We start from the raw sequence: 24,045 nt of genomic DNA, 5'->3' as shown, positions 1-24,045 counted from the left end.
GTGACCGGAGTCTGATGCTCACAGTGGGTGTGTATACGCTCTCTTGCATCATAGCACTTTGCCATGCCAGTACGGCATCAGAACGCCGTGTGATGCCCGGCTTGTTATCCTACCCTACTGCTCGCGGGGTGGTTTCACACAGGCAGGCCCTCTTCATCAGGCGCATCAGGCGCTCCTGTCACGGCGCCATACACTTTGATTGGGACTTGTACTTCGAAACTTTCTGCTGGTAGTCTCTGTACTGCTGCCAGTATGACACCCCTATCGTCACTGGATATCTCCTCAAGCAGGTCGTCGAACGACTGTACTCCTCCGTCGTCATGGGTGACACGCGGCGTGATAAATTCGATTTTGAGTTTCCACTCTAAGCTGATGCCGCTGGTAATGAACTCGGGTGTGGCGTTTGGCGGTATTGTAGGTGAAAAGGCTAGCTTCTGAGCAAACAGTGCGTTCCCAGAGAAAGACGCGTGAGCTTTTTTCGTGACGCGGTAGATGGAGGCATTTGATCGTAGAGCAATAGCTGGATCGACCTTCTCCGAGGTTTCGAGAGAGATGTGAACGGAGTAGCATGGTATGTGGGAGTCGGTAAAGTCGATTACGGCCGACATAGTCTCTCCCAGTCGATACGCCGGTCGGGCCAGCATGATGACTGCAACACGGCGTCCGCTACGAGCGATCTCGAATCGATTAGCGCTCTGATTTGCTGCGCCTGTGAGGTTGCTGCGGAGAATGGCCATATCGATGGAATCCTTCATGGTTTGAGGATGATCTTCAGCATGTGATGATTGCCCTGGTATCGTGCCAGTTGGCGACAGCAAACCTATGCTCGAGTTCTGCCGCGGCCGATCTAGCAGGTTGTCGACATATGTTAGGAACTCGGCGAATGGGTCCTGGCCTGCTTTACTTGCAGTAGCTGCTTTCTTTGTTGTCAAAGCCGAGTCGGTTCCCGCGGCTACGTCAACACTCGCGGTTCGAGCTTGGTCGCGTAGGATGATGTATGGAGTCATCAGATCGTGACCGAGTATATCTCCTCGCCCTGATGGTATATGAGCAAACACAGTCTTCGAGGTGGAAGCCGACATACCGTTGACACTGCCAAAGATTCGGAAAGGAACATCGACATGTCTCACTTGTTGCTCTTTGGTCGAGCCTGCCCGTTGTGTGCCAATCGTCAGATGGTAATCGACCTTTATCGAGCGCCCTTTGTGCGATGGTGGCAGCCCACGGGGCAAAGTGAAGCTGTAAGTGTAGCTACGACTCTCCCCGGGCGCGAGTTTGAGATCAACGAACAGAATCGACTGTGGCGTGGTGATGAGTGGGACCGTCTTCGAGCTCGCAGTGCTTCGCATTTCGCGAATGCTTGAAGGCTCAGATGAGCCCAGTAAGCCGCCTAGAGATTCTCCTATATTTCCCCAACCTAGCGCACCAAACAGCCCGCTTTCGTGTTTTTGTCTTTCTACTCCAACCACACCGCCGCTCCCCTGACCACCTACAACGCCTTTCCTCTTCACTTCTTCGAAAGGTGCCTGGTTGATCAAAGAGCCATCGAGGGTGAAGGAGCCCATGATTTGCGCATATCCCATCATCAGAGACTCCGGCTGGAGCTGCCGCTTTGGTGGTGCCAGATGGCTTGCTTGTCTTTGGTGCAGTGCCCTCGGTAGAAATCGTGCAGAGGGATGTGCGACGTGTTCGGAGGCCAGGGTCTCTGACGAGTTGTTGCTCATGGAGTAGAATTCGCCGCTACTACGCGGTGTGCCTTCCATGCTGGACGCAGATATTATCCGGGCGACTGGCGAGAGGGTCTCTAGATGTGGATTTGCAGGCATCCGGCGACCGCTATGTGTTGCTTGTGGGGAGTGGCCTCTCGCTCGCGGTGTCTGCACAGGGGGGGTGTGCAGTGGCGGGGTGTGTGTGGTGTCCTGCATCTCGCGTCGTTCTGGCGAAGGGTCGTTCGCTGGAGGGCCCATTGGAAATCTAAAGTTGGACGAAAACGAGCCTGATGGCTTCCGTCCTGTGACAGGAAGAGCAGGCGTGCTTGGCGTGGTGGTGACGCCTGGCCTCCTTCTCGCTGGACGTGTAGGAAACGCAAACTCGTTCGAGGGTTCTTGGATGGTGGGTGGGAAAGAAGCGCCGCCTGCGAGTGGTGATGGGTGTGTAGCTGAGCGGTGGCCCGGAGAAGGCACTGTAGCTATGTCAGTCAACGCAGCCGAGCATACCCTCTGCGCTGCCCGTACCTGGATACGAGGAGGGCCTGTTTGGCACGACCTGCAGACTGGCAGACCTGCCGTGTGCCCGCATTGGCCGTGTAGGCGTTGCGCTGCCATTGTGGCTTCCTCCCGTGGCCGCGTCGGTGCCTAGGGATATGATGGATATGGACCGGCCATGCGTGTTGCCCCTTCCACTGTTGCCAAATGCCCCGCCGGGTGAGATGGGCGATCGCGCGTCTCCAGCAACCGACGAGGCATGGAGCGACTGTGCAGGGCGGTGGCCGCGCAGGAGCGGGGAGCCTGGTATCTGAGAGACAAAGGACGAGTTGCGTGATATCGACGGTCTCGCGGAGGAGTGGACGGGGGGCAGCTTGCGCTGTCGCTCTCCGCCGGGCGCAAAGCCGTTGCGTCTGCGCGCTAGCGAGGGGTCACGTCCGTCTGGGTTGGCTACGTTCTTGAAGGTGATTGTGCATTGTACGTCTTCGCCGGCGAACACGGTCGAGTCCTTCCATTGTACGAATACCCGGATATTCGACGAGGACATGGTAAGGAGGGCAGGCGGCGCGGGCGGCGGAGGTTTCGCAGGCGGCTCATCTGGTGCGTATATCCCGCGGCATGACGGTTGTCGTGTAGAAGGCGCCCAAGAATGTCGGCAACACCAGTTCACTGACGGTTGCTGGGTGTTGCTGTCATGCCTGTCCCGTCATCATGGTCCGCACGGCCGCGCGGGAACGGTTGGCTAGCCCCGGGGCCCGGGCACGCTAAGATCTGCCAGGGTTCAAGCTCGTTCTTGTCTTCGAGCACGTCGAGACCAATGCAGGCAGAGGCATCTGCCTTGAGCCCGAGTCCACCGTGCGAGGCGCGGTGCGAACATGCCCAGAGAGAGAGAGTTTCTGCGTCCGAGCTGGAATGGAGCAGCAATGTCTCAGTAGAGCGTGGCGCAACCGCGTCACGAGCTGGCAGCTCCAGGTACCAGCTGCCTCGATCAGCAGCTATCTTCACGCGTGTTCAGTGTTGGCGCAGATCAACCACGACAGTCAAGATGCATTCAAGTACAGACAAGCCTGTCTGGTGTCTGCGTAGGCCGTATGTACGCCTAGCGTTCAGAGGCACGTCTATACAACGCACCAATACGCCCTTGAGCCCCGTTCAGTGCCCATCGAGCTCTCCTTTCTTCACCAGGCAAAGCGTCCCAACGCGCCATCGTCCCTGCTCGGGCCTTGTATTGCAAGCAAACCGCACGCTTCCCGTCATCAGACCTACACGGTTCTCGTCTGCCCATGTTCTGGGACTGCAGGTACCGTGCTTTTTCTTCTCACGGCCCTGGAAGCCTTCCAGATCAGATCAGATCGCCCAGCTGAACGCAGGCCAGCCTCGTCCAGCCCAGAACCAACACCGCCGCGTGACATGTGACATGTCGTAATTTAGGCCTAGAGCTGGCTTCATTGGCTGCTATGCCGCCGCCCATAGCCACGTCAATGGACGCAGACAAGCTTGACCTGATGTCCGTCCCCGCTTCCAGTCCACCTAGCTAATGATGTCATGCCAATGTCAATGCAGGCACATCACTCGACCCCACCACCACCCTTTGACCACATCGCTCAATTCAATTGATCCTCGACACTAAACAGATCTACAACCACCTCACACATACCCAATACACAATGGACAAGATCAAGGAGAAGCTCCACATCGGCTCCAGTCGCAAGTCGCAGCCCGAGAACGATGTCGCCGCCACCTCAGGCTCGTCCAACACAACACACAGCACTACCTTCAACTCTGGCCCTGGTCATGCAACCACTGACACCACTGGCACTACTGGCACCCACGCCACCCATGGCAGGGCTGGCAACACCATCGAAGACAGCTACGGTATGTAAAGCTTCAGTGAGCATGTAGCAGGAAGCTTAGGGCACACTATCATCCAACGCAACGAGGCTGAGCTGATTGTGTTACAGAGGACCGTGGCAGCTTCGATGAGGAGCTCGCAACCATGACTCCCGACGAGCGTGTCGCCTACCTCGCCGAGTATGACGAATCAGACAAGCACGACGAGCCCAAGAAGGGTGGTCTTATTGAGAAGCTGATTGCACGCGGCAACAAGAGGACTGAAGAGCAGCTTGAGCGCGAGCACCGTGAGAGGACTGCCGGGCAGACCAACCTTGCTGGCGCAAGTGCAACCGCTGGCCAGAACCCTGTTATCCGATAAAGAGCTTCGAAATTCCCATGATGAGCAAGAGCAAGGCATGATATGACTACTTGAGTGGAGAATGAGCGATTCAACAGTGACACCTAGCGGCCTCTCAGCAACCAATTGAATGTCTACAAACTTTTCATGAAACTCCTCCTGCGGATGTGCTGCTACAGCGTTAGGTATGACCGCACTAAGACTGCACTTCCGTCAACAGTTATTTCATAGACGATCATCACGAAGGGGTGGGTTGACCCACAACTTTCAGAGGGCTCTAATGTCACAGGTGACGTTCTCTGAAGCCATCGCCAATCATCGTGCCGGGCTTCGAGTGATTGCACAGCAGGTGTCATGTCTAGGTTGGCGTGACCTCGCCTCGTTCGCAAGGCAAGACGCTGACGACCGCGATAAGATATGGACACGCTACAACAGTAAGCTGCAAGGTGGCCACATCTCTACGACAGACCAGAGATGCAGACTTTGCTTGTCCATTATGGTTCTACAGATATGATGAAGGCGGAACAAATGCCCGGTCCGCGTATACAAGTGGTATCTAGCAACAATATACAACATGCCATCGCCCCGATAACGCCGCGCCAGACCCAATACAACACACCGCCCCTTTTTCAATGCTTCCCAAACCCAATACAATACATCGCCCCTTTTTCAATGCTTCCTAAACCCAATACAATACATCACCCCTTTTCAATGCTTCCTAAACGTCTCAGTCAATGGACTCACACCTGTACCGTGCCCACCGCTCCTCGGCGAGTTGATCATAGTAGCATCGTCACTGGGCGCCCAACTCCTATCCTCCGTCGGTGTGCCACTGCTCTCTCCGCCCATCTCGTGGTAGTGGTAGCCGTCCGGGCGTGCGAGTGACACTTCCTCCCATCGCGCCGCTGTCGCCGGCGAGTACGGCACTGCGCTCTCAGCGTGCAGCTCCACCGGTGTGCTGTTTACGCTGATGGCGCGCTTGTGGTCCAGAGGAAAGGCCATGGCAGCCGGCGATGCAAGCTCGGTGAGCGGCGTGCCGCCCATTTCCTGCGGTGGAAGCGGGGCTGGGGCTTTCATGGCGGCGTTGTTGTTGTTGTTGTTGTTGTTGTTGTTGTTGCTGTTGCTGTTCCCGGCGCTGGTGAGGTGGCGTTTCGAGCCTGTGTCTGAGACTTCGATGGCGGCGAGTTCGTACTTTCGTGTGCTTTGGCGACGCTTGCGGAAGAAGAAGAAGGCGGCGAGTCCAAGGAGGACTAAGAAAAGGGCGATGCCGACAGCTATTCCAGCTATTGCGCCAGTGCTGAGAGACGAGGAAGAGCCGTTGTTGGTTTCCTCGTCGTTAGGTGGGTTGATGGTGACGACGTTTGCAGCAGGTAAAGGGTCGGGGAACGTAGCCTGGGCGACAGTGAAGTTTGCCCGCTCGTAGTCTACTACTAGATAGGCCTCTTGGAGCAGTGTACGCCCCAGTACGTATTGTGAATCGTTGTTAGCGCGGCGTATGGGGAAATACCGTGTGGCGTTTGTGTAGAAAGGATACGAGGCTTGAAGATCGAACGCGGCGTAGGGCAGCTGGATGTTCGTGTATTCCGTCGATGTATCTTGGAACGAGTTGACAAGTTTTATTGTGATGGTAGGGTTCAGTGTCGTGAGGTTGGCGTGTATGGTGTCGTTCACGAGATAGAGATCGGTGTTCGCATCATATGTGAGGCCGAAGGCTTCCTCGAACTGAGTGCATATATCCGTTGGTAGCCACAGCTGGGCTACTGTCGAGTCAATGACCGAGAAATGTGAGCCAGACGAAAGAGAGAAGGTCCCTTTCAAAGTGTTTGTCGCCGTTATGCTTTCAACGCCGACTGTCAACAGTTTCGAAGGATCCGAGGAGAAGGTGAAAGAAAAGTCGTTCGCGTTGGGTGTAAATCGTGTCGAGTCGTAACCTCCAAGGATCAAGCTTCCAAAAACCGACTTCAGCCTATACTTTGCGCCGGCTGTGTAGGCATAAGACATGCTGGGGATTTGAGAAAAGTTTCGTAGATTCCAGATGAGGGATTTCTGAGGCTCGCTCAGGCTCGAGAAACTCGACTCTGCTTGACCCAATGGAAGAACGCCCATGTAGTAATCCATGTCCGCAATCACAGCAACCACTTGGTGATCTATCGATGAGACATAGATGTCTGAAACAGTGTCCGCGGATGCTCCCAGTGCAATATGGTCATACCCAAAAAGCCCTTCTGCAGTCATGTTCAACGCGTCCTCCAGATCCACACCGTACTGCCCTATCGTCGACCATTGTGTCGATTGCGAGATCCGGAAGCCTGTGTTCTGTGACGATTCGAATGGCTCTGCGCCGCGCAAGTTTGCGCAGTTTGTGGGATCGGTTGGAAGACTACAGCCCTCAGGTGCTATCACATACGTAACGCCGCTCTTGGTGGATGGGAGCACGCGTGAATCCTGGCCTGGTATGCCCACGCTGATTTGGAACGTGCTCCAGCTGCCATCGTTGCCGTCGAACTGCTGCGTGGGAGGAACTATGTAGGGGCTGGGGATCTCAGGTGATGGCATCGTGGTAGCGAACGTGCGTACAGAAGGAAAACTGGAAAAAGGCCAAAGTGGTGTCAGGTCATGTGTAGCAGTGCAAATGACAAGGAGCTTTGGCTATGCAGCCTGCATATCCAAAGGGAATCGCAGATCAGGGCGTTGTTGAAGTCGCCTTCCTGAACGCTAGAAGGTCAATGTCAACTTTTCCACTTCCCGAGCCACGCGAAAGCCTTTTTGGAACGAAGGATGGGTGATCTGGGGGTTGCCCGTGAGGCCGTTCGAATCATGGTTCCTTGCTAGTTGGAGCTTGGCTCAAGACTCTTAGCGGTCCTAGCGAGCAAGCCAATACTGAAGATCGCAGCATGATTCGGCGATAATGAACGCGTGCAGGGAGCCGGCCAAGTGAAAATACGAGGTTCCACGGCAAGGGCGCAGACGGAGCGATCGGATGGGTCAGGGCGGAGTGCGGTCGATCATGAGGCCAACGAGGCAAAGCGCATCCAGAACACCAGCGCGTTCGCACTCGGAGCTACTGACATTGATCCACCAGCCTCGTCAAGAACGTCCCCGCGTGGCCGGCATCTCAGCACGTCGGCTGCCCAACCAGCCCGGCTCGTCCGGGCACTTGCAACATGAAACACGCCTTAATGCACTACGTCAGCTCACAGGAAAACACCATTCTTCCTGATTGTAAAAGCAGACCGATGCTCGCCTGTCGTGGCGAGCGCTCACCGTGCCAAAAGCGGACAGTCCATGTACGTGTGCAACCAGGTGGAGGGTTGCATTCCACGCTTCCTCGCCCAGTCGTCGGTCCTGAGATTTGATTGGTGCCCATGGACTTTAACGTGTCCGGACACAGCATAGAGCTGTTGCTACTTCTGAAAGCTGACAGGCGGTGCAACCACGGGACGGAAGTCCAAACGGTGCCTTGTCGTTGAACCTCCAAGTCCTCTTTGCTTGACACAAGGCACAGGCCGCATTTCTAGTGATCTGCTCTGCAGCCCATCGGGTGCCTTGCTCGACCGCTAGCTGCCACTAATGGATGAGCGCATGGATCACACTGCTGTCTATTCATCGCGGCCGGTGGCTGTCCAGTCGTCTGGCTTGCGTGTATCTTCTTCGAGAGATACTTTTCGTCTTCCACGGCTTGCTTTGGCACTGTCTTCACCCTCAATTCGCGTCGCGCCATCTTTGTTCGCACTTCGCACACTCACTCGCTCATGTGCGCAAGGTGAATGATGTGGAGGTACGCCCTATTAGGGACGGCGTCGCTCATGACCGCCTCTAACAACGCTCCGAGCACAACAAGCCGTAGGTATTTTCGCATTTCGCAATTCTTGGAAAAGACGGCTAACCACAAGCAGAACGTATGTCTGTCAATATTGGTTTGTCTGTTATCATAGTTAACATTACGATCAGACGGCAACTATTCAATTCCAGCAGTGTCGGGCAGTCCTTCGTTACAGGTACCCGTGGCGGACGCGGCGTCCCCCTCAAGCACCACCACGTCGGCTGGTAGCCGAAATCCAGTATCCGACAATCCTTCTTTACAAGTTTCAAGCTACTCGGGGGCGGAAGTGGCGCCTTTTCCCGATCCAACCACGGTTTTAGAAAGCCAGATCCAGGCGTCTTCGATTCTCACAGTAGTCCAGCCTTCCTTGGATACCAAAACGTATCTCAATGGATCGTCTGCTTCGCTCAAACCCAGCTCGCTTTCCCCGACTTCACACTATTCCCCAGCTTTGCCAAGCAACAGCACGTACGCGCCTTCCAGAGCACCGTATCATTATAAAAACAGCACTGCTGCCATTCCGATAATTACCAGGGGATCTTGCACAGGATGCGCGCTTGCGGCGTTGAACCCTTCGACAGCAGTGTATCAATCAGACCTGTTCGGCAACTGGACAAGCTTGGTGGTGACAGAGACCATTCTGACAGAGTTCATCACTTATCTGGATGGGTCAACTATTGATACGGTTGTCACCGAATTGAAGACCGTCAATCAGACCAAGACAGTGGATGATATCACCGACACATGGGCAAACTTCAACATTTACCTGCCAACCCCTGGCTTGCTGTTGACCTTGGAAGTTGGACCGACATATGTGCTTTATACGGACTTGTATGGTGGCCCCGATGCACAAACCAAGGCAACAGCACCAAACAACGCAACACACAGCAGACTGAATCCAACACAAAGCACTTGCCAACCGCATGTTTCAAGTCTGCGAAACTGGGCACCAACGCGGATTGAAGACTGGGCCTTCTTCATTCAGACCTTCAACGGAACTGCGCCAAAACCGGCAACCATGGACAGCCCTTTGCCAGTACCCACCAAGCTTGTCAACTTTCTAGCACAGGATCCAGCCCTACAGGACCAGTTTCAGGGCGCTGATATTGCTACATGTACTTTGGCAGGGATTTCGGAAATCCTATTAGGCGATCCGACTAGAACTTTTAACCCTCCTGCTACAACGTCTGCACCAGCAGAGATATCAGTTCAACCGACAGCAACAGAAACTAAGACTTTACCGGCAGCATCTTCGTCAAGACCACCAGTCTTTTCCAGTGTTCCAGGCATGAATACCTACCTCTCGACAACGTATGCTTCGACGTCGAAGCATATAACCAAACAAGGTTGTTTGAGATGCGATACGAATCCCGGGGACCTACCTAAAAACCCAAAGCCTACAGAACAGGATCCCAGTACGAACAAGATCAACGGTGATCCGGTTCCCACCCAATCGCCCGATCCAGAGAGCGACGACACACCAAAGCCAAACGATAAGCCAAAGACCGACGACAGCCCGAAGACTAACGGCAAACCTCAGGATCAGCCCCAAAATACTGCAAAACCAGATGTCAAAACGACGCCAAGTGTACCGGACATCATCAACTCAATCGTCTCTGATAACCCTAGCCTTACAAGGATACCGCAAGAGCAGCCCACAGGCTCAGGTCAGACTGTCACCATCGGCAACAGCGAAGTCGCTCTCAACCCCCAACCATCCAAGCAGAGCCAAGGTGAACCCAATCAACAGACCGTTGCACCTACGGTGGTTGTGATTGGGACTCAAACGGTCACTGTTGGTCAGACGACGACAATCAACGGTATTCCTGTCGTTGTTCCCACTGCTGGAGGAGGTTCCACAATCATAGTTGGCGACAAGACCATCGGCATCAACCCTCGGATAACACAACTGCCATTGCCGGTTGTCACCGTGGGACACAACACCATCACGGCAAACTCGCAAGGACAGTTCGTCATAGGCACACAGACATTACAACTAGGTGGACCCGAGCTCACCATCAATGGTAACACACTCACACTAGGTCCGAATGGCAAGATCGCAATCTGGAACAGCGTCACACAGACACTTGCAACCATGGTTGGTCCGTCTGGGGCTCCCACCGTGAGCTTCGGTGGACAATCCATTACTGCAAAAGTTATTGGCGGTACCACAGTATTCGTTCTCAATGACAAGACCCTTGCACCAGGCGGCGCGGTCACTGTGGATGGTACAACCTTCAGTCTCCCATCCGGCTTCCATGGCTCCAGCGTTGTCATTAATGGGCAGACGCAGCGCCTCAATGCTGGCCTCCCTGCCCTCACTATCAACAACTCACCCATCACAGCGACCGTAGCAGACGGCACCACCGCATTTGTTCTTGCGCCTGGCGAAACGCTAACACCTGGAGGTGTTCTTATCATCAGCGGCACAACGTACAGCCTCCCCACATCCGGCGCTGGCTCAACCATCGTCATCAACGGCGCAACGTCTCGCCTCAATCCGTCACACCTTCCTGTCCTTCCACTCAGTGGTGAAGCTGCAACCGCAACTGTTGCCCACGGCACTACAGCATTTGTATTCGGCCCGGGCGTAACGCTAACCCCCGGCGGCGTGGTCACCGTCTCAGGAACCACATTGTCCCTCCCTGTATCCGCGTCCGGATCCGTTATTGTCATCAACGGCGTCATGTCCACGCTTGGTCCTGGGCCAGGCATAGAATCTCCAACGTCCGCACCGCCAATACGCGTAGACGGAAAGACGATTACAGCAACGACAAGAGATGGAACGACAGAATACGTGCTCAACTCTGCGACCACGCTCAGGCCAGATGGGCAGATAATCATCGATGGGACGACGTACAGTCTTGTACCAGGCGGTACGGCGTTGGTCATCAACGGCAAGACGAGCATCATTTCCAGTACGCCGGCGAGCAACAGCGCGAGTACAACAAGCAGTGCAAGCAGTGCAAGCAGCTCTTCTACAACAAGTGAGCGCGGTGCCGGTGATTTCATCGCGAGTGGAATCGGCGAGTCGAGTAAGGCACTGGGAAGCTGGACATACGGTGGGGGAGCCGATAAATGGGTGGAGAGCCTCGTCATGGGCGTAGCTGGGTGGTTGTTGTGGATGATGTGATGAAATCAGGGCGTTGGGCATTCAGCGCGGCGTTTTGGAATATTTGGAATGGCTAATTTGCACGGGCAATATGCCCTGGGATAGGGTTATGGGGGATACACACAAGGCTTATGGCGGAAAAGGTTCTGGTTTATACGGATCACTTGGAGGTTTAATTATGGATAGATGGCACTTAAGAGCCATGAGCTCAATGATGACTTATTGTAGTTCCGAATCAATACACATCTACTGTGCACAGTGCAATTGAAGAAGAAGAAAGAAAAACCCCCATGAAATGTAACGGAAGGGAAATCATTGCTCGTGCTCGCTTATTTCGCAGATCGTGAGTCGTGCCTCGGCCGCTCCTGCCTGCTGACCGGGTCTTCCACCGTTTCTTCACGTGTGCACATCCTTGCTCATTCTAGTCCTCCCCGCATGTGAACCCAGTCCCACGGGTCGATCACCCCCGTTGTGTATCGTGCCTCGGCTCGTGGAAACTCGTACGTCACGTGCGCGTGCTCATAGCTTCGCAGCGGGTGTGGGTGCAACGGGCTGTGGGAGCAGTTAGCTTGCAATGCACAAGCGAGCGTGTGGTGCGTATGCTTCAGGTACTTCAATCAAAGAACAAGCGTGTGAGGTGATGTAATCAAGCTTTTGCATTCTGCTTACGGGTCTTCATTGGACCTTGACATGATGGGTATGATAAGTTACAGAGAGGGTGTTACGATCTGGAATGGCGTAGCCAATCTACAACTTCGAGGCGGGCCTGGAAGCACTTACATTTGTAATCTCGTTGTACAGCAATCTGCTCATGTCAGCGTGTATTCCTGCAGTGTGATAGCATGAATGACTTACGATGTAAGGAACTCGGCGTAGTCCTCTCCAGTGACCTGGCCTTCAAAGTACTTGGCCGCCAACTGGAACTTGTTTCCCTTGGGCGCCTTTTCGCTGAGCTTCGCTGTCTGTTCCTTGAGCAGCTTAAGGGCGTAGTCCTTAGTGACAGTCTGACCCTCGGCTGTCTTGACACCGTGCCTTGTCCACTGCCAGAGCTGACTCCTCGATACCTCAGCGGTAGCAGCGTCCTCCATGAGGTAGTTGATGGGCACACAACCGACGCCACGAATCCAGGCCTCCATGTAGCTGAGACCGATGTCGAGATTCTGGCGAATGCCGGCCTCGGTGATCTTTCCAGGAACATTCATATTAAGCAGATCGTTGGCGGAGATGTTGACGTCCTCGCGGCGGACGTGCATCTGGTTGGGCGTAGGCATGTGCTCGTTGAAGACGTCGGTGGCGATCTTGGCGAGCGCAGGGTGAGCAACCCAGGTACCGTCGTGACCGGCGCGCACCTCGCGGAGCTTGTCGGACTTGACCTTGGCCATGGCGGCGTCGTTGGCAGCCTGGTCATTCTTGATAGGGATTTGGGCGGCCATACCACCCATGGCGTGGACACCTCGCTTGTGGCAAGTCTTGATGAGGAGCTTGACGTATGCGTCCATGAAGGGCGAGGTCATGGTAACTGCATCACGGTCGGGAAGAATGAAGTTGGGGTTCTGGCGGAAGCGCTTGATGGTGTTGAAGATGTAGTCCCAGCGACCGCAGTTCAAACCAGAAGAGTGGTCACGGAGCTCGTAGATGATCTAGCTGTGGTTAGTAGAGCCTCGCACTTTAAGCAGAATGGCGTCTCACCTCATCCATCTCGAAGGCAGCGGGGATGGTCTCGATTAAGACGGTACCACGGATGGTTCCTCGGCGCATGCCAATGTAGTCCTGAGCAAGATTGAAGACATCGTTCCACAGCCTAGCCTCAAGATGCGACTCCATCTTGGGCAGGTAGAAGTATGGGCCAAATCCTCGCTTGACGAGCTCGTGTGCGTTGTTGAAGAAGTACAGACCGAAGTCGAAGAGACCACCGGAGATGGGCTCACCATCGACAGTGAAGTGCTTCTCCTCGAGGTGCCAACCACGGGCACGGGCGATGAGTGTGGGAAGTGTGCGGTCGGTGCGGAGCTTGTACTCCTTCTCGCCCTGCTTGAAGTCGACCTTGCGGCGGATGGCGTCGTACAGGTTAGCCTGGCCGTTGATCATGTTGTCCCATGTTGGTGCGCTGGAGTCTGTAATTGTTAGACTGACACTCCGGCTGAGGTTTGATGCTCGAATGCTTACCCTCAAAATCGGCCATGTATGTCCAGACATCAGAGTTCAGGGCGTTGACAACCATCTTACGGTCTGTCGGCCCAGTAATTTCTACTCGGCGATCGACCAGACCAGGAGCTGGCGGTGCTCCTCTCCATGTGTCGTTCTCGCGGATGTGCTTGGTCTCGGGAAGGAAGTCAAGAAGATTGCCCTTGTCGAGCTCAGCCTGTCGGATCACCCTTCTCTGCAGAAGCTCCTTCCGGCGGTTGTTGAATGTGCGGTGGAGGAGAGCTAGGAAGACAGCAGCATCCTTGCTAAGGATATGACGGTTGGAGTCGTTCAGTTCGCCGAGGATGTTAACCTCGCGAAGAATTGAGTCGGCGCTAGCTGCCATTTTGACTTGTGTATCTGTGTGGTCGTTGTGTGTATGCAATCGAGTGTATACTCAAGGTACAGAAAGTGAGGAATGCGATGATGTATGCGTGCGGAGAGGGTTGGGCGGCCGGGCTATATAATCACTGTCACAAACGTCACCCATCTCGAAGCTGGGCCGAGGATCTTCTTCGTGAGGTCTAATGCAGGCTAGGCCGGCTACTGTGAATGGTGAACCAGAGGCACGCTCGGGCGGAGGGGTGGTTTGAGAGCTCCCAGCTTGTGACGATGCCAAGATTTGCGGGGACAACGCAACCGGATCAGCGCAACAACGCCAACCATGCTGCTGAGCTTTGCAGTGTTCCAATCATCGGAGACGGTGCAGCTTATCGCATATGGCAAGCTAGAGTATCAGATGCACTGAAGCCCAGGATGCTGCAGGATGCTGCCGTTTATTGACGGAAAGGCGCGGCGCGGAGATGACCGGGTCGAGCAAACTGCACGGACTGTTTCCCGATTGCACTCACTTTCTGTAGTCTACGGGCCGTTGGAGCGTGTTCTGTATCCCGGCAGTCACAGATTCGCATATTGTGACAGAGCCTCATCGAGTAACGGTAATGACACGAAGCGCAGATAGCTGACAGCGTCGTACATTTGCGAGGAGAAGTTCTTGGGCACCTGCTCTTTTATGGCGCTTCAGCTCTGCCGTTGCAAAACTTGAACTTTAGCTTTTGCTATCGAATCCTCACATGTTGCTCGGTAGCCGATACATTGGAATAACGAACGTAGGTATTATGACTATAACTTATAGCTAGCTCTCGAATTGTTCCCTGTCGCCACCTCTTGGTTGAAAGTATAATTCCATCTCTACGCTGTAAGTGCTTCCTCGACTGATCACGAGACGATCTAGAAAACACGGCCCTTGACCTGCTTGTTGTTCTTGATGTTGATGTCGCGCCAGAACACAGCACAGATCAGGCCCATCGACAGCATGCAGATACTGGTAATCAGCATTAGTCTTTGCGAATCACCATAGGCCTTTGCGATTCCCAGACGTTCGGGAGAACCCCACTTGTACGATAGCTGCTTAGGCAGTGAGGCATAGATGTCGCGAACGTTAACGCCCTCTGGAACATGCTTGACAAGGTTCTTGTAGAATGTTGCGGTCCAGATAGCCGCACTGACAGTGGAGCCAACGGCACTGCCGATTGCGCAGAAGAGGTTAAGAACGGCGATAACGACAGCGAGATGCTGGTGGCTGGACGGTGCCATCATGGCAAGCTCGCCGCCGATGACAATGGTTCCTCCAGCCACAGCTGTGAAGATCTGTGTCATGACGAGATATCCGATGTCTGTACCAGGCCGGCGGAAGTGGATCATAAGACCAATCGCCAGGATATCCAGCGGCAGAGCAAAGTAAGCAATAGTCCACTTGAAGCGTCCAGTGTAACGAATAAGGGGTCCAAGGACGAAGAAGCACCAAGCGCAAGAAACGACACGGTAGACCTGAGTCACATAAGAGGCTTCTGTGACGTTGAGGTTCCATACGACTTGCAGCATGGAAGAGAAGTATGAGCCCCAGACCGCGTTGTTGAAGAACACGCAGACGAACATGCAGCCTGCCAGGAAGACGGTGCGGTCCAGCAGCAGCTCGTACGGGATGAACGTGACCGGGGCGAAGAACCTCTCCCAGATGGGAAAGGCAATTAGGAGGGCAAAGCCAAAGACAATCATGCAGATGATCATAGGCGATTTCCACTGCTCTCCTTGGTAAGACCACAAGCTGAATGGCAGCAGAAACAGAGCCATTCCCGCTGTCAGGATGAAGATACCGACCAAGTCAATGTCCACGCAAAACTGCTTGATGTTGGCTGCTGACCACTTGAACTTGGTCTCGTCGATAAGGCCCATCTTCTTGGCCTTGCGGTCGTTGTAGAGCACAAGCGCGGCGAGAGGAACCACGACAACAGGAATGATGATCGTGAAGATTCCGAAACCCCAACGCCACCCAGGACCATGCAAGACGGATTGCGCGACAGGCCCTCCGATCCAGGTTGTGATGACATAGGGCGAGGTAGCGAACGAGAGCATGAGGGCACGGTTCCTCAGAGTGCTAGTATCGGCGATGAAGACGGTGAGGATGTATGATACAGCCTGAGATCTAGCATGATGTCAGTGGGTGTACACCATTTGATGAAGTAGCATTTACCCTGTAGAGGAGAAGACCTGCGCAGCTGCGTACGTCTCAACATTGTTGCATCCAGCCATCATGATGTACCCAACGATCCACAGGAAGAGGGATAAGAGGAGACCTTGAGGACGTCCCCATGTGTCGAGCAGCTTCGCAAGCGGGATCTTGAACAGACCACCAACGATCGAAGAGACAATTCCAGTAGCAGCGGTAAGCGAATGTAGCCTGAAAGCGCTTACCACGTATGGATTCATTGCGCGGACAACAACCTCCTGCAGCGCAGTAACGAAGTAGATCCACCAAATGCTGGAAGGAGTATCAGCGATTGCAAAGCACAAACTGCACAGTTCGATGGCTTACATTATGTAGGCGCCAACAAGATGCCATTTCGTCCAGACGGTGGTAGCCGCCTCGACTCTCTTGACACCAGCCTGAGCATTGGCAGTGAACGTAGCATCGTCGCTGGCCTTCTCTGACGGAGTGGCGGACTCAGCGCCCTTCTCCGCATCAACAGCAACATTGGAGATAGGATCAATGGGGGTGGTCTCCTCCTTGGTCTTGCTCTTTGAGAGAGTTAGGTCTGTTAGGAAGCCCATGGTGAGTTAGAGGCGCTGGAACTTGACAAGAGGATCAAAGTTGATCAAAGTAGACGACCCTGATCATCCAAAGCTGCCAACGCAGCATCTTTATCCCTCTTCGAAACTCATCTGATCACTTCCTTTTTCTTCCTACTATCTACTATGCCAGTGTTTGGGCCAGCGGGTGCAGAGCTTTGCGTTTACAGGGGTAGCGGGGTAGAGAGTTAGTAAGCAAGGGAAAATCACAACAGTAACAGGAGTGTAAATAGCACTGTAAACACTGTTTCATTCATGTGCAGACCTGTAAACTATTTAATCCTTATCATCTTCATCACTGTCCTCTGAGGAGGAGGAATCTATAGCAAGCTCTAGAGCCGCTACGGACTTCTTTACGTCCCGTACGCACTTACGGACCTCTGTAAAAAATGTTAGCAGCCAGTAGATTTCTTTTACAGGCCTGTAACCTACTCTTCTTCTTCCTCTTCCTCTTCTCCTTCTTCTTCTCCTTCTTGGAGGCGGTGGCGGTGGTGGCGGCGGCGGCGGCGGCGGCGGGGGAGGCAGCAGGGGTGGCGGTGGTGCGGCGGCGCTTCTTGGAGGGGGTGGCAGGGGCAGCGGCAGGGGCAGGGGCAGCAGCAGCGGCAGCGGCAGCGGCAGCGACCTGGCGGCGGGACCTGGAGGGGGTGGCGATGGCGGGGACGGGGACGACGGGGGCGGGCGTGGCTGTAGCAGGGTCAATAAGGTCTGTATGGGGAATGTGGAGGCTGTAAACTTACGGCGGAAGGAGCAGCGGGCGCCCTCACTGCCATAGTGGCAGTTGGCGCACGAGTTGAGCAGCTGGCCTGTAACTACCACGCAGGTAGTATACGGGCCAGCTGCTCGCTGGCAGGAGTCGCATTCGGTGGGGGCGACGCGGCCGACAACCTGCGCGAGCGCAGATTCGAGGTTCTGCTGCCGAACTGCTTACTGTCAGTACAGGGCTCTACAGGACACTTACAGGGGGTTACTTACCAGCGAGGTTGAACTTGCTGGGCTCGTAGCCCGCGCGGAACTCCAGCTGGCGCTGGACTGGCCGAGAAGCCAGCCTTGTGCAGGCCCGCGAGGCGGGCGGCATGGCGAGCAGGGCGGCGGCGGTGGGCGGGCCGGGGGCAGGGGGGAGCGGCGGGAGGGCGGGGGCGGCAGCGAGGGCGGCGGCGGCAGTGGCAGCAGCAGCAGTGGCAGCAGCAGCAGCAGCGGCGGCGTCAGCGGCGGCGGTGTTGGCGGTGTTGGCGGGGGCGGTGTTGGCGGTGTTGGCGGGGGCGGCGAGGGCAGCGGCGGCGTCGGCGGCGGCGGTGTTGGCGGGGGCGGCGACGTCGTCGGCGGGGGCGGAGGAGTCCATATTGATGACCTAGAGAGTAGTAAAACGGGGGAGGGCGGCTGCCTATATAGTATATCGCAGCCAGCTAGCAGCTGCCAAGACCTGCGATATTTTGGTGTTGTAGCTCACCGTGAATAGTATATTCTGTTTGTCGGGCCAAAACAGTGAATAGGCAGCTATCAAATAACGTTATAGGGCCTGTGGCTATACTGTATCTGGATTGTACGGTCACTGTACGTGGCCTGATTGGTGCTGGATACTGGTACGCGGGGGGTTTGTAAGCTCACGGTGAAGGTCAACCTGCGGGCACAATAGCACCTGTAACGGCAGAATAACTAGGCGGTGACGTACTATTAATAGCCGTTAGCCCGATATACTAGTAGGTTGTGGCAGTGACGTTAACGGGCTGATATACTGGTAGCGGCAACGTTAGCGGGCTGATATACTAGTAGGTTGTGGCTGGCTACAGGAGCACCTCTGGGTATACGATATTAGGGACCGTACGGGATGGCTCATCGCTAGTATCAGGTGCTGGCAGCAGGATTGACAGGCCTGCAAGTGTAGTTACACGGGACATAGCTACGTATAGCTGGCCATGTGTAAACACAGCGTGACGCAGATCAACGCCTACAACAGAGAGTGACTGGCCCTGTGACTTGTTTACAGTGATTGCAAAGGAGAGGCGAACTGGAAACTGGACCCGGCTGACGATAAACGGGAGCTCTCTACTGGTTGAAGTGAGCCTGATACGTGGCAGCAGGCGGAGCTGGCCTGCAAACTCGCCAGATAGGATGCGGGCCTGGATACAGCGGGAGGATATCTGTGTAACCGCTAAACGGGTACCGTTGCAGAGCCCCTGGCTTGGGTACAGGTTCTGTAGAAGCATTATTGGTACGCCTACCTTGAGCAGAAGGCGTGACGGGGGCAGTGACGGGGGCTTAAAGGACTGCAGCAGCTCTACGGGAGGCAGATCCTGTGTTGTATTGTCCTCAACCTCAGCAGAGTCCACTGCAACCAGCTCTACTAGCTCACCAGGGAAGGCAGCAAGCATTGCGGCGTTGATTACAGCCACTGCGTTGTTCCGTACGGCCAGTATAGCACGGCCGTTGAGGACCTGATAGTCCGCAGCAGCCTGCTGGAGGAGGTGCGGCGGATAGACGTGATCCAGGAAGCCCTGTAGGCTGTAGTAGACGGTCATCCAGTCTGGGATGGAGATCAGGCCATCCATCTCACGGGTAGCCAGTCCCCGGCACCAGGCTGCAAAACAGGTGTTGTCAGCCCCAGATAGCACCCGCATATTCTGACGCAGGTGCAGTACGGTCATGTGCGGCCATATGAGCGTAGACTGCTGCAGGCAGGCGTTGACGATGGCAGGCCGCTGGCCCCGGCGGACAACGGGTAGGATCTGGGCAAAATCGCCGCTGGCAATTACAGGGAGGCCGCTAAACAGGGCAGGGGAGCTACGGACGTCCTGCAGCATACGGTGGACTGCCTCGAAGCAGTAACGGTGCTGCATAGGCACCTCGTCCCAGATAACTAGAGTAGCGGCCTGCAGCAGCCGCCCAAGCTCCGAGCCTGGAGCAACAGGGCAGATGGAATCGTCGTGGATATCCAACGGGATCCGGAAACGGGAGTGGGCAGTGCGGCCGCCGGGCAGCAGGACAGCAGCTATACCCGACGACGCAACGCACAGGACCACCTGGCCTGTAGAGCGATAGTAGGCACATATACAGCGCCAGAGGAACGTCTTGCCTGTGCCTGCTGGGCCCTGTACGAAGAAGTGGGCAGTGCTGTGGTCAGCCTTAATAGCGGCAGTAACGGCATCAAATACGGCGCGCTGGTCTATATTCAGCCCTGTAACAGTGTCCCAGAAGGCAGTGTCCTGCCCGTCTGTATCGTAGGCCAGCTCAGCGGCAAGAAGCTGATTCTGCAGCCGTACTCCCCAGTTGAACTGGCACGCAGGGAGTGAGAAATCCGTAAGACGTTTGCCAGACTCTGCCAGCAGCCCTTCTATCAGATACAGGCCGTAGTCAAGGTACGCGTCTGGATCTGCGGATACTAGCAGGGCAGCAGCAGCCTCAGGTAAGTCGTCACACAAATCCGCCTGGAAGGCTGCCCAGATAGCAGCTGGATCTGTAACAGGCCCATTTAAGAGAGCAGCAACGAAGAAGTACCGTAACGCCTGGCCTGTGGCAAACGTAACGGCGTCCTGGAAGCAGGCTACCCAGTCTCCATCGTGTAGCAGTAACCCGCGGGCAGCTGCGGCGGCCTGGAAAGTAGGATACTCTGTGCCGCTAAAGGTACGCAGGTCCGCGTAGGACTGTGGACCCCGTACGGTAGTCAAGAGAAGCTGTAGATAGAACCGTTCACCCTGTAGCGGGCTGCAAAAGTACATGCGGCCAATCGCAGTGCCGCGCTGACGCACGTGCCAGGTCCGTGACGGGAGGTGCCAAACAAACTGGGATGGATAGTCCTGATATAGGACCTCACAGCCATACTCATGGTCAGCGTTGCGCTGGAAGAACGCCGTAAGCGTAGTTACAGATCGCTCCAGGCGGGCTGATAACTCTGCAGTGGTAGCGTTAGCAGGGAACGTAACTATCTGCTCATTCGGTAGGTGGACCGCTAGGGGCACTACAGTGGGCCGCTCCATGTGTACTGGGTACTCAAACAGCCGCTAAACAGCCTCAGATGGACTGATATATCGCCCGTTTAGATGCTGCTTAACCTTATCTGCTTCTGAGACGTTTAGTACTGCCCTGTCAGTGCCCTTGTAGATGTACTTGTGGACGTATTTGATAGCGTGGATAGTGCCGCAAACCTCTACATTGATATGGGCCCAGTACTTACGGAGCAGACCAGGGTTATACGGGACAACCTAGCTGTTATTAAGGTGTACAATACGGCCCTTACACCGTACAGCAAGCGTGCAGCCATCATCCCGGCGCTAATACTCAGGGTACCTGTCCTTATGGACCACTGTAGATGGGCAGTAACGCTTAGGAAAGTTCTTAGAGCACCGCGGCGGGGCGCTGTCGCGCTGAGGCACCATACACGGGGCCTGCAGATTGTGCTCCCCACATGGCCCGTGAAGCATGAAGGTCCGTACAACCTCTGTAAGCAGGCCGTCTGGGTCATCCACAGGGGAAGGGATCTCAGCCTGGATAGTGCTATCAATTGTTACAGGATCCGTGAACGCCTCGCGGTTGTGTGGGGTCAGGAACAGCAGCAGGTGTATATGGGGCAGGCCCCGTTTCTGGTACTCAATCGTGTACACGTGGCCCAGATGGGTGCCGAACAGGTTGCTCTTCACATCGGCTACTAGCTTCTGCACCTTCAGATGGAAGGCCTGGCAGATTAGATCAGGCCGATTCAGGCCTGTCTCCCCAGGGCGGAGCTCACGGGCAACCTCTGGCCAGTATGGGCTAGCTGTAAAAGTGATAAACAGGGTAGGGCGGCCATATCGACGGACGATAGCCATAGAGTCCTGATAGCACTGGCTGACAAATTGTGAGCTGCCTAGATAGGACGACGGCAGGACAACGCGGCGTCCAACAGGGCCTGCCTGGGCGTCGTTGTTGCCCATAACGGCATCAGCAACACCGCTATACAGGTCTGCCCGCAGCTGTGCCTGGTTTGCTCGGATCCAGGCCAGCCGGGCCTGGTCGCAGATAGCCCAGATATCCACAACGTACTGCTGAAACAGCCTGTAGAAGCGGAACGGATTTGTAGTCTGCCCAGGGCGGGGGTGTAGATAGTATCGATAGTAGGTTTGCTGGGTCAGCGACGTCTGCAGACGGGATCCGTCCTGGTTACGGAGCGTTAGCCCCGGCCGCCACCCAGAATCCCCGTGGGGAAACATCAGTACGTAGTGTAGCGGCATGTAAGATGGGTGGGCGGCGCTAATAGTAAACAGGGCGCTGGAGTTACGGGCTGCTAGGACGATGGGACGGGACGTCTCTGCACCTGCTGCGTCAGGTATCACTAGGCCTAGCTCATCGCTAGTAGGTACGTTCTCCCTGCGGCGGTCCTGCCCAGTCTCTAGGGCTAGTGTAAGCCTGCTGGTTAGTATGACGCGGGCGTCTGCAGCGCTACTGTTGAGCCGATCCTGGGCCGTGCGGTATATAGATATATATGGGTTATTGATCTCATATAGCATTGCCGTTAGATCTTAGAGAATCTGGAGCTGTAAGTGGCTGTTCCGCTGGTGGCGGGCGTTGGCAGCGTACTGTGGGTCGTAAAAGTATAGCTGAGCGTACTGCGGCAGGCTTCCCTCGAGAACCTCTACAGGGCCGCTGCGGTGGTATAGGGCCCCGTGGATCTGAAACACCTGCACGCCAGGGCCCTGCGCCCCACGGCTGGTAGGTGTACAGTCTACCGAGGTAAACGCAAAGGCAGCGTTGTAGGCCCGTAGCTCCTTACGGAAGTGCCGCGCTGCTAGAGTATTCGTGTTGAGTAGCTGATACAGGTACGACGGCAGCGGTGTGAGGGCTGGCAGGTCGACCTCGCCGTCCAGGCAGCAGAGAGTAAATCGCGGGTCTGTTACAGAGGTAGTGCTCTTCCGCTCATCTATCCAGTGTAAGGCGCCGCAGGCTGAACAGGGCACCTGCATGCTGCCAATATCGTAGTATACACCATCAGGACGACGTCGCAGGAGCGGGGTGGTGTCCTGTTGGAGCCCTACAAGGACTGTCTCGGGCAGGTCGTCAAACGGGTTATCACTATACTGGGAGCTAGGGGCAGCAGCTGGAGCAGCAGCAGCCGGGTTATTAGGAGTATTACTGGCACTGCCCTCACGGCGTGAGGCCTGTTCAGGGGCGCTAGCACTGGGCGCTGGCTGGGAGGCAGTTAGGCGGTCCCTCTGGGGGCTTGATGGACGTGGAGGTGTAGAGAGACGGCGTCGCCGGCGGCCTGCACGGGACGTCTACTGACTGTAAGCGTAATCAGAGAGAGGGGGAGGTAGTAGTTACGGCACTGCAGTTGCTACATGGCTGGTAGACGCCCCCTATCCGGTTGCGGCGGAAGTTAGCAGATGGGAGATAGGTCCTACAGCTGCTGCAAAATACTTGGGATGATGGCTGGCTGACGGCTAGGGAAAAGACTGGAGGGGGGGGGGGGCTAGAACACGCCGTGGACGGGCCATACGAACCTGTAGCGAGCCTGTACAGGACCTGTAAAGCTTTTTACAGGAGTTTACAGGAGCAGATTACCGGAACAATATAGGGCCGCTACGGGCGGTGTAGGACGTCAGTATAGCTGAGAGTTGACGCTAGAGGGTGCACGGCCAGAAAACGACAACTTTACACGTCTGCTGCGCCCGCTACAGGGCTGATTAATTTGTCTCAAGCAGATAGGCAGGTAGCGGCGAGTTTTATCAGCCATCTGGCACTTATTTCAGGGCTTACAGGGGCTTTGTTGGGGAGATCACTTTAACCTGTTTATATATAAGATTCGACCATACCAAGCACTCCCGACACTGTGGTTCATCTCCATTAAGGTCTCTGTGCCGTGGTGTGTCGCCCTCTTATTCGTATTGGCAAATGCATCTTTTCTGCTCCAGGCAGCTTGGCAAGCCGAAGAGTGTGCTTCTCTCAGGCAACGCTGCCAATCGCAAAGGGTAAGCTGCGTTGCAAGTGGAGTGGTGGTGGTACTAGTGGCCCATTAGCGTCATCAGATAAGATCAGAGTTTTTGACGGCCGAAACTCGGAGCACGTGCCAAGATTGCCTTAGGTGTGTGCCAGGGCGCCTGAAAAAGGACCAATGTACGGCGCAGTCGGCAAATGGTGAGAGAAAGCTGTTCATGAGGCTTTTTGAGTGGTGGCCTTATTGTGGCGTACGGAGGCTCTTGATTCACGCAGACGGATGGGGCAAGTAGCCCCGAACAACATTGTTCTTCCGTGGAGCGACATCTATGATTATGAGTTGGGAGCCTGGAAACACTCTCTACAATCTCTTGTGAAAAGAAGTCTCAGATTCTCAACTCAGCGACGACAGCCTCGAGGCTAGCGACAATTGTTTGCCCGCTACAGCGTTTCCTCGAAGGTGAGTGCGGGGTCGCAGCAGTCCACGTTGCACCCATCTTCA

The 24,045-nt window shown here is 55.3% G+C and overlaps 10 protein-coding genes across 11 annotated transcripts, besides 26 other annotated features; 3 read left to right on the top strand and 7 right to left on the bottom strand.

Moving 5' to 3' along the window:
* Positions 1-134: 134 nt before the first annotated feature.
* Positions 135-2,751, bottom strand: EKO05_0006404 (Golgi membrane exchange factor (Ric1p-Rgp1p) subunit; the record flags this gene model as incomplete). Its single annotated transcript, XM_038940625.1, has 3 exons — positions 135-1,036; positions 1,085-2,182; positions 2,235-2,751. The coding sequence occupies 3 exons, from the start codon at positions 2,749-2,751 to the stop codon at positions 135-137; spliced, it is 2,517 nt and encodes an 838-aa protein (XP_038797901.1).
* Positions 2,752-3,871: 1,120 nt separating this feature from the next.
* Positions 3,872-4,416, top strand: EKO05_0006403 (uncharacterized protein; the record flags this gene model as incomplete). The annotated part of the gene is made up of 2 exons (XM_038940506.1): positions 3,872-4,079; positions 4,166-4,416. 2 exons carry the CDS (start codon positions 3,872-3,874, stop codon positions 4,414-4,416), a joined length of 459 nt encoding a protein of 152 aa, XP_038797900.1.
* Positions 4,417-5,103: 687 nt separating this feature from the next.
* Positions 5,104-6,951, bottom strand: EKO05_0006402 (uncharacterized protein; the record flags this gene model as incomplete). Its single annotated transcript, XM_038946100.1, has 1 exon — positions 5,104-6,951. One exon carries the CDS (start codon positions 6,949-6,951, stop codon positions 5,104-5,106), a length of 1,848 nt encoding a protein of 615 aa, XP_038797899.1.
* Positions 5,479-5,523: a tandem repeat.
* A 2,285-nt stretch (positions 6,952-9,236) lies between the features above and the next one.
* Positions 9,237-11,351, top strand: EKO05_0006401 (uncharacterized protein; the record flags this gene model as incomplete). Its single annotated transcript, XM_038940523.2, has 1 exon — positions 9,237-11,351. One exon carries the CDS (start codon positions 9,237-9,239, stop codon positions 11,349-11,351), a length of 2,115 nt encoding a protein of 704 aa, XP_038797898.2.
* Positions 11,352-11,849: 498 nt separating this feature from the next.
* On the bottom strand, positions 11,850-13,860 carry EKO05_0006400 (Malate synthase; the record flags this gene model as incomplete). Of its 2 annotated transcripts, XM_038940487.1 has the most annotated exons (5): positions 11,850-11,882; positions 12,111-12,135; positions 12,186-12,970; positions 13,020-13,444; positions 13,497-13,860. In XM_038940487.1, the coding sequence occupies 5 exons, from the start codon at positions 13,858-13,860 to the stop codon at positions 11,850-11,852; spliced, it is 1,632 nt and encodes a 543-aa protein (XP_038797897.1). The 2 variants fall into 2 exon arrangements, with proteins under 2 accessions (XP_038797897.1, XP_059492775.1); XM_059636792.1 differs by having other exon boundaries at positions 11,850-12,135.
* An 884-nt stretch (positions 13,861-14,744) lies between these two features.
* EKO05_0006399 (uncharacterized protein) lies at positions 14,745-16,625 on the bottom strand (the record flags this gene model as incomplete). Its single annotated transcript, XM_038940602.1, has 3 exons — positions 14,745-15,999; positions 16,048-16,335; positions 16,390-16,625. 3 exons carry the CDS (start codon positions 16,623-16,625, stop codon positions 14,745-14,747), a joined length of 1,779 nt encoding a protein of 592 aa, XP_038797896.1.
* Positions 16,626-16,770: 145 nt separating this feature from the next.
* Positions 16,771-17,208: a mobile genetic element.
* Positions 17,033-17,374, top strand: EKO05_0006398 (uncharacterized protein; the record flags this gene model as incomplete). Its single annotated transcript, XM_059636791.1, has 1 exon — positions 17,033-17,374. One exon carries the CDS (start codon positions 17,033-17,035, stop codon positions 17,372-17,374), a length of 342 nt encoding a protein of 113 aa, XP_059492774.1.
* Positions 17,076-17,118: a tandem repeat.
* Positions 17,119-17,193: a tandem repeat.
* Positions 17,209-17,263: a tandem repeat.
* Positions 17,264-17,853: a mobile genetic element.
* On the bottom strand, positions 17,608-17,982 carry EKO05_0006397 (uncharacterized protein; the record flags this gene model as incomplete). The annotated part of the gene is made up of 1 exon (XM_038940632.2): positions 17,608-17,982. One exon carries the CDS (start codon positions 17,980-17,982, stop codon positions 17,608-17,610), a length of 375 nt encoding a protein of 124 aa, XP_038797895.2.
* Positions 17,707-17,853: a tandem repeat.
* Positions 17,854-17,900: a tandem repeat.
* Positions 17,901-17,975: a tandem repeat.
* Positions 17,901-23,411: a mobile genetic element.
* Positions 18,425-20,614, bottom strand: EKO05_0006396 (uncharacterized protein; the record flags this gene model as incomplete). The annotated part of the gene is made up of 1 exon (XM_038946099.1): positions 18,425-20,614. The coding sequence occupies one exon, from the start codon at positions 20,612-20,614 to the stop codon at positions 18,425-18,427; it is 2,190 nt and encodes a 729-aa protein (XP_038797894.1).
* Positions 18,431-20,637: a mobile genetic element.
* Positions 18,500-20,637: a mobile genetic element.
* Positions 18,503-18,663: a mobile genetic element.
* Positions 18,503-20,637: a mobile genetic element.
* Positions 18,611-20,442: a mobile genetic element.
* Positions 20,642-20,838: a mobile genetic element.
* Positions 20,645-20,838: a mobile genetic element.
* EKO05_0006395 (uncharacterized protein) lies at positions 20,909-22,120 on the bottom strand (the record flags this gene model as incomplete). Its single annotated transcript, XM_038940600.2, has 1 exon — positions 20,909-22,120. One exon carries the CDS (start codon positions 22,118-22,120, stop codon positions 20,909-20,911), a length of 1,212 nt encoding a protein of 403 aa, XP_038797893.2.
* Positions 20,912-22,119: a mobile genetic element.
* Positions 20,912-22,128: a mobile genetic element.
* Positions 20,912-22,131: a mobile genetic element.
* Positions 20,939-21,498: a mobile genetic element.
* Positions 20,954-21,231: a mobile genetic element.
* Positions 22,136-22,590: a mobile genetic element.
* Positions 22,190-22,605: a mobile genetic element.
* Positions 22,196-22,608: a mobile genetic element.
* Positions 22,701-22,723: a tandem repeat.
* Positions 23,412-24,045: the final 634 nt, after the last annotated feature.

This window comes from Ascochyta rabiei, chromosome 10 (assembly GCF_004011695.2).
Source record: "Ascochyta rabiei chromosome 10, complete sequence".
Classification (NCBI taxonomy): Eukaryota; Fungi; Ascomycota; class Dothideomycetes; order Pleosporales; family Didymellaceae; genus Ascochyta; species Ascochyta rabiei.
Note: the sequence above shows the minus strand (reverse complement) of the source record. Positions and strands in the feature narration are given on the sequence as shown.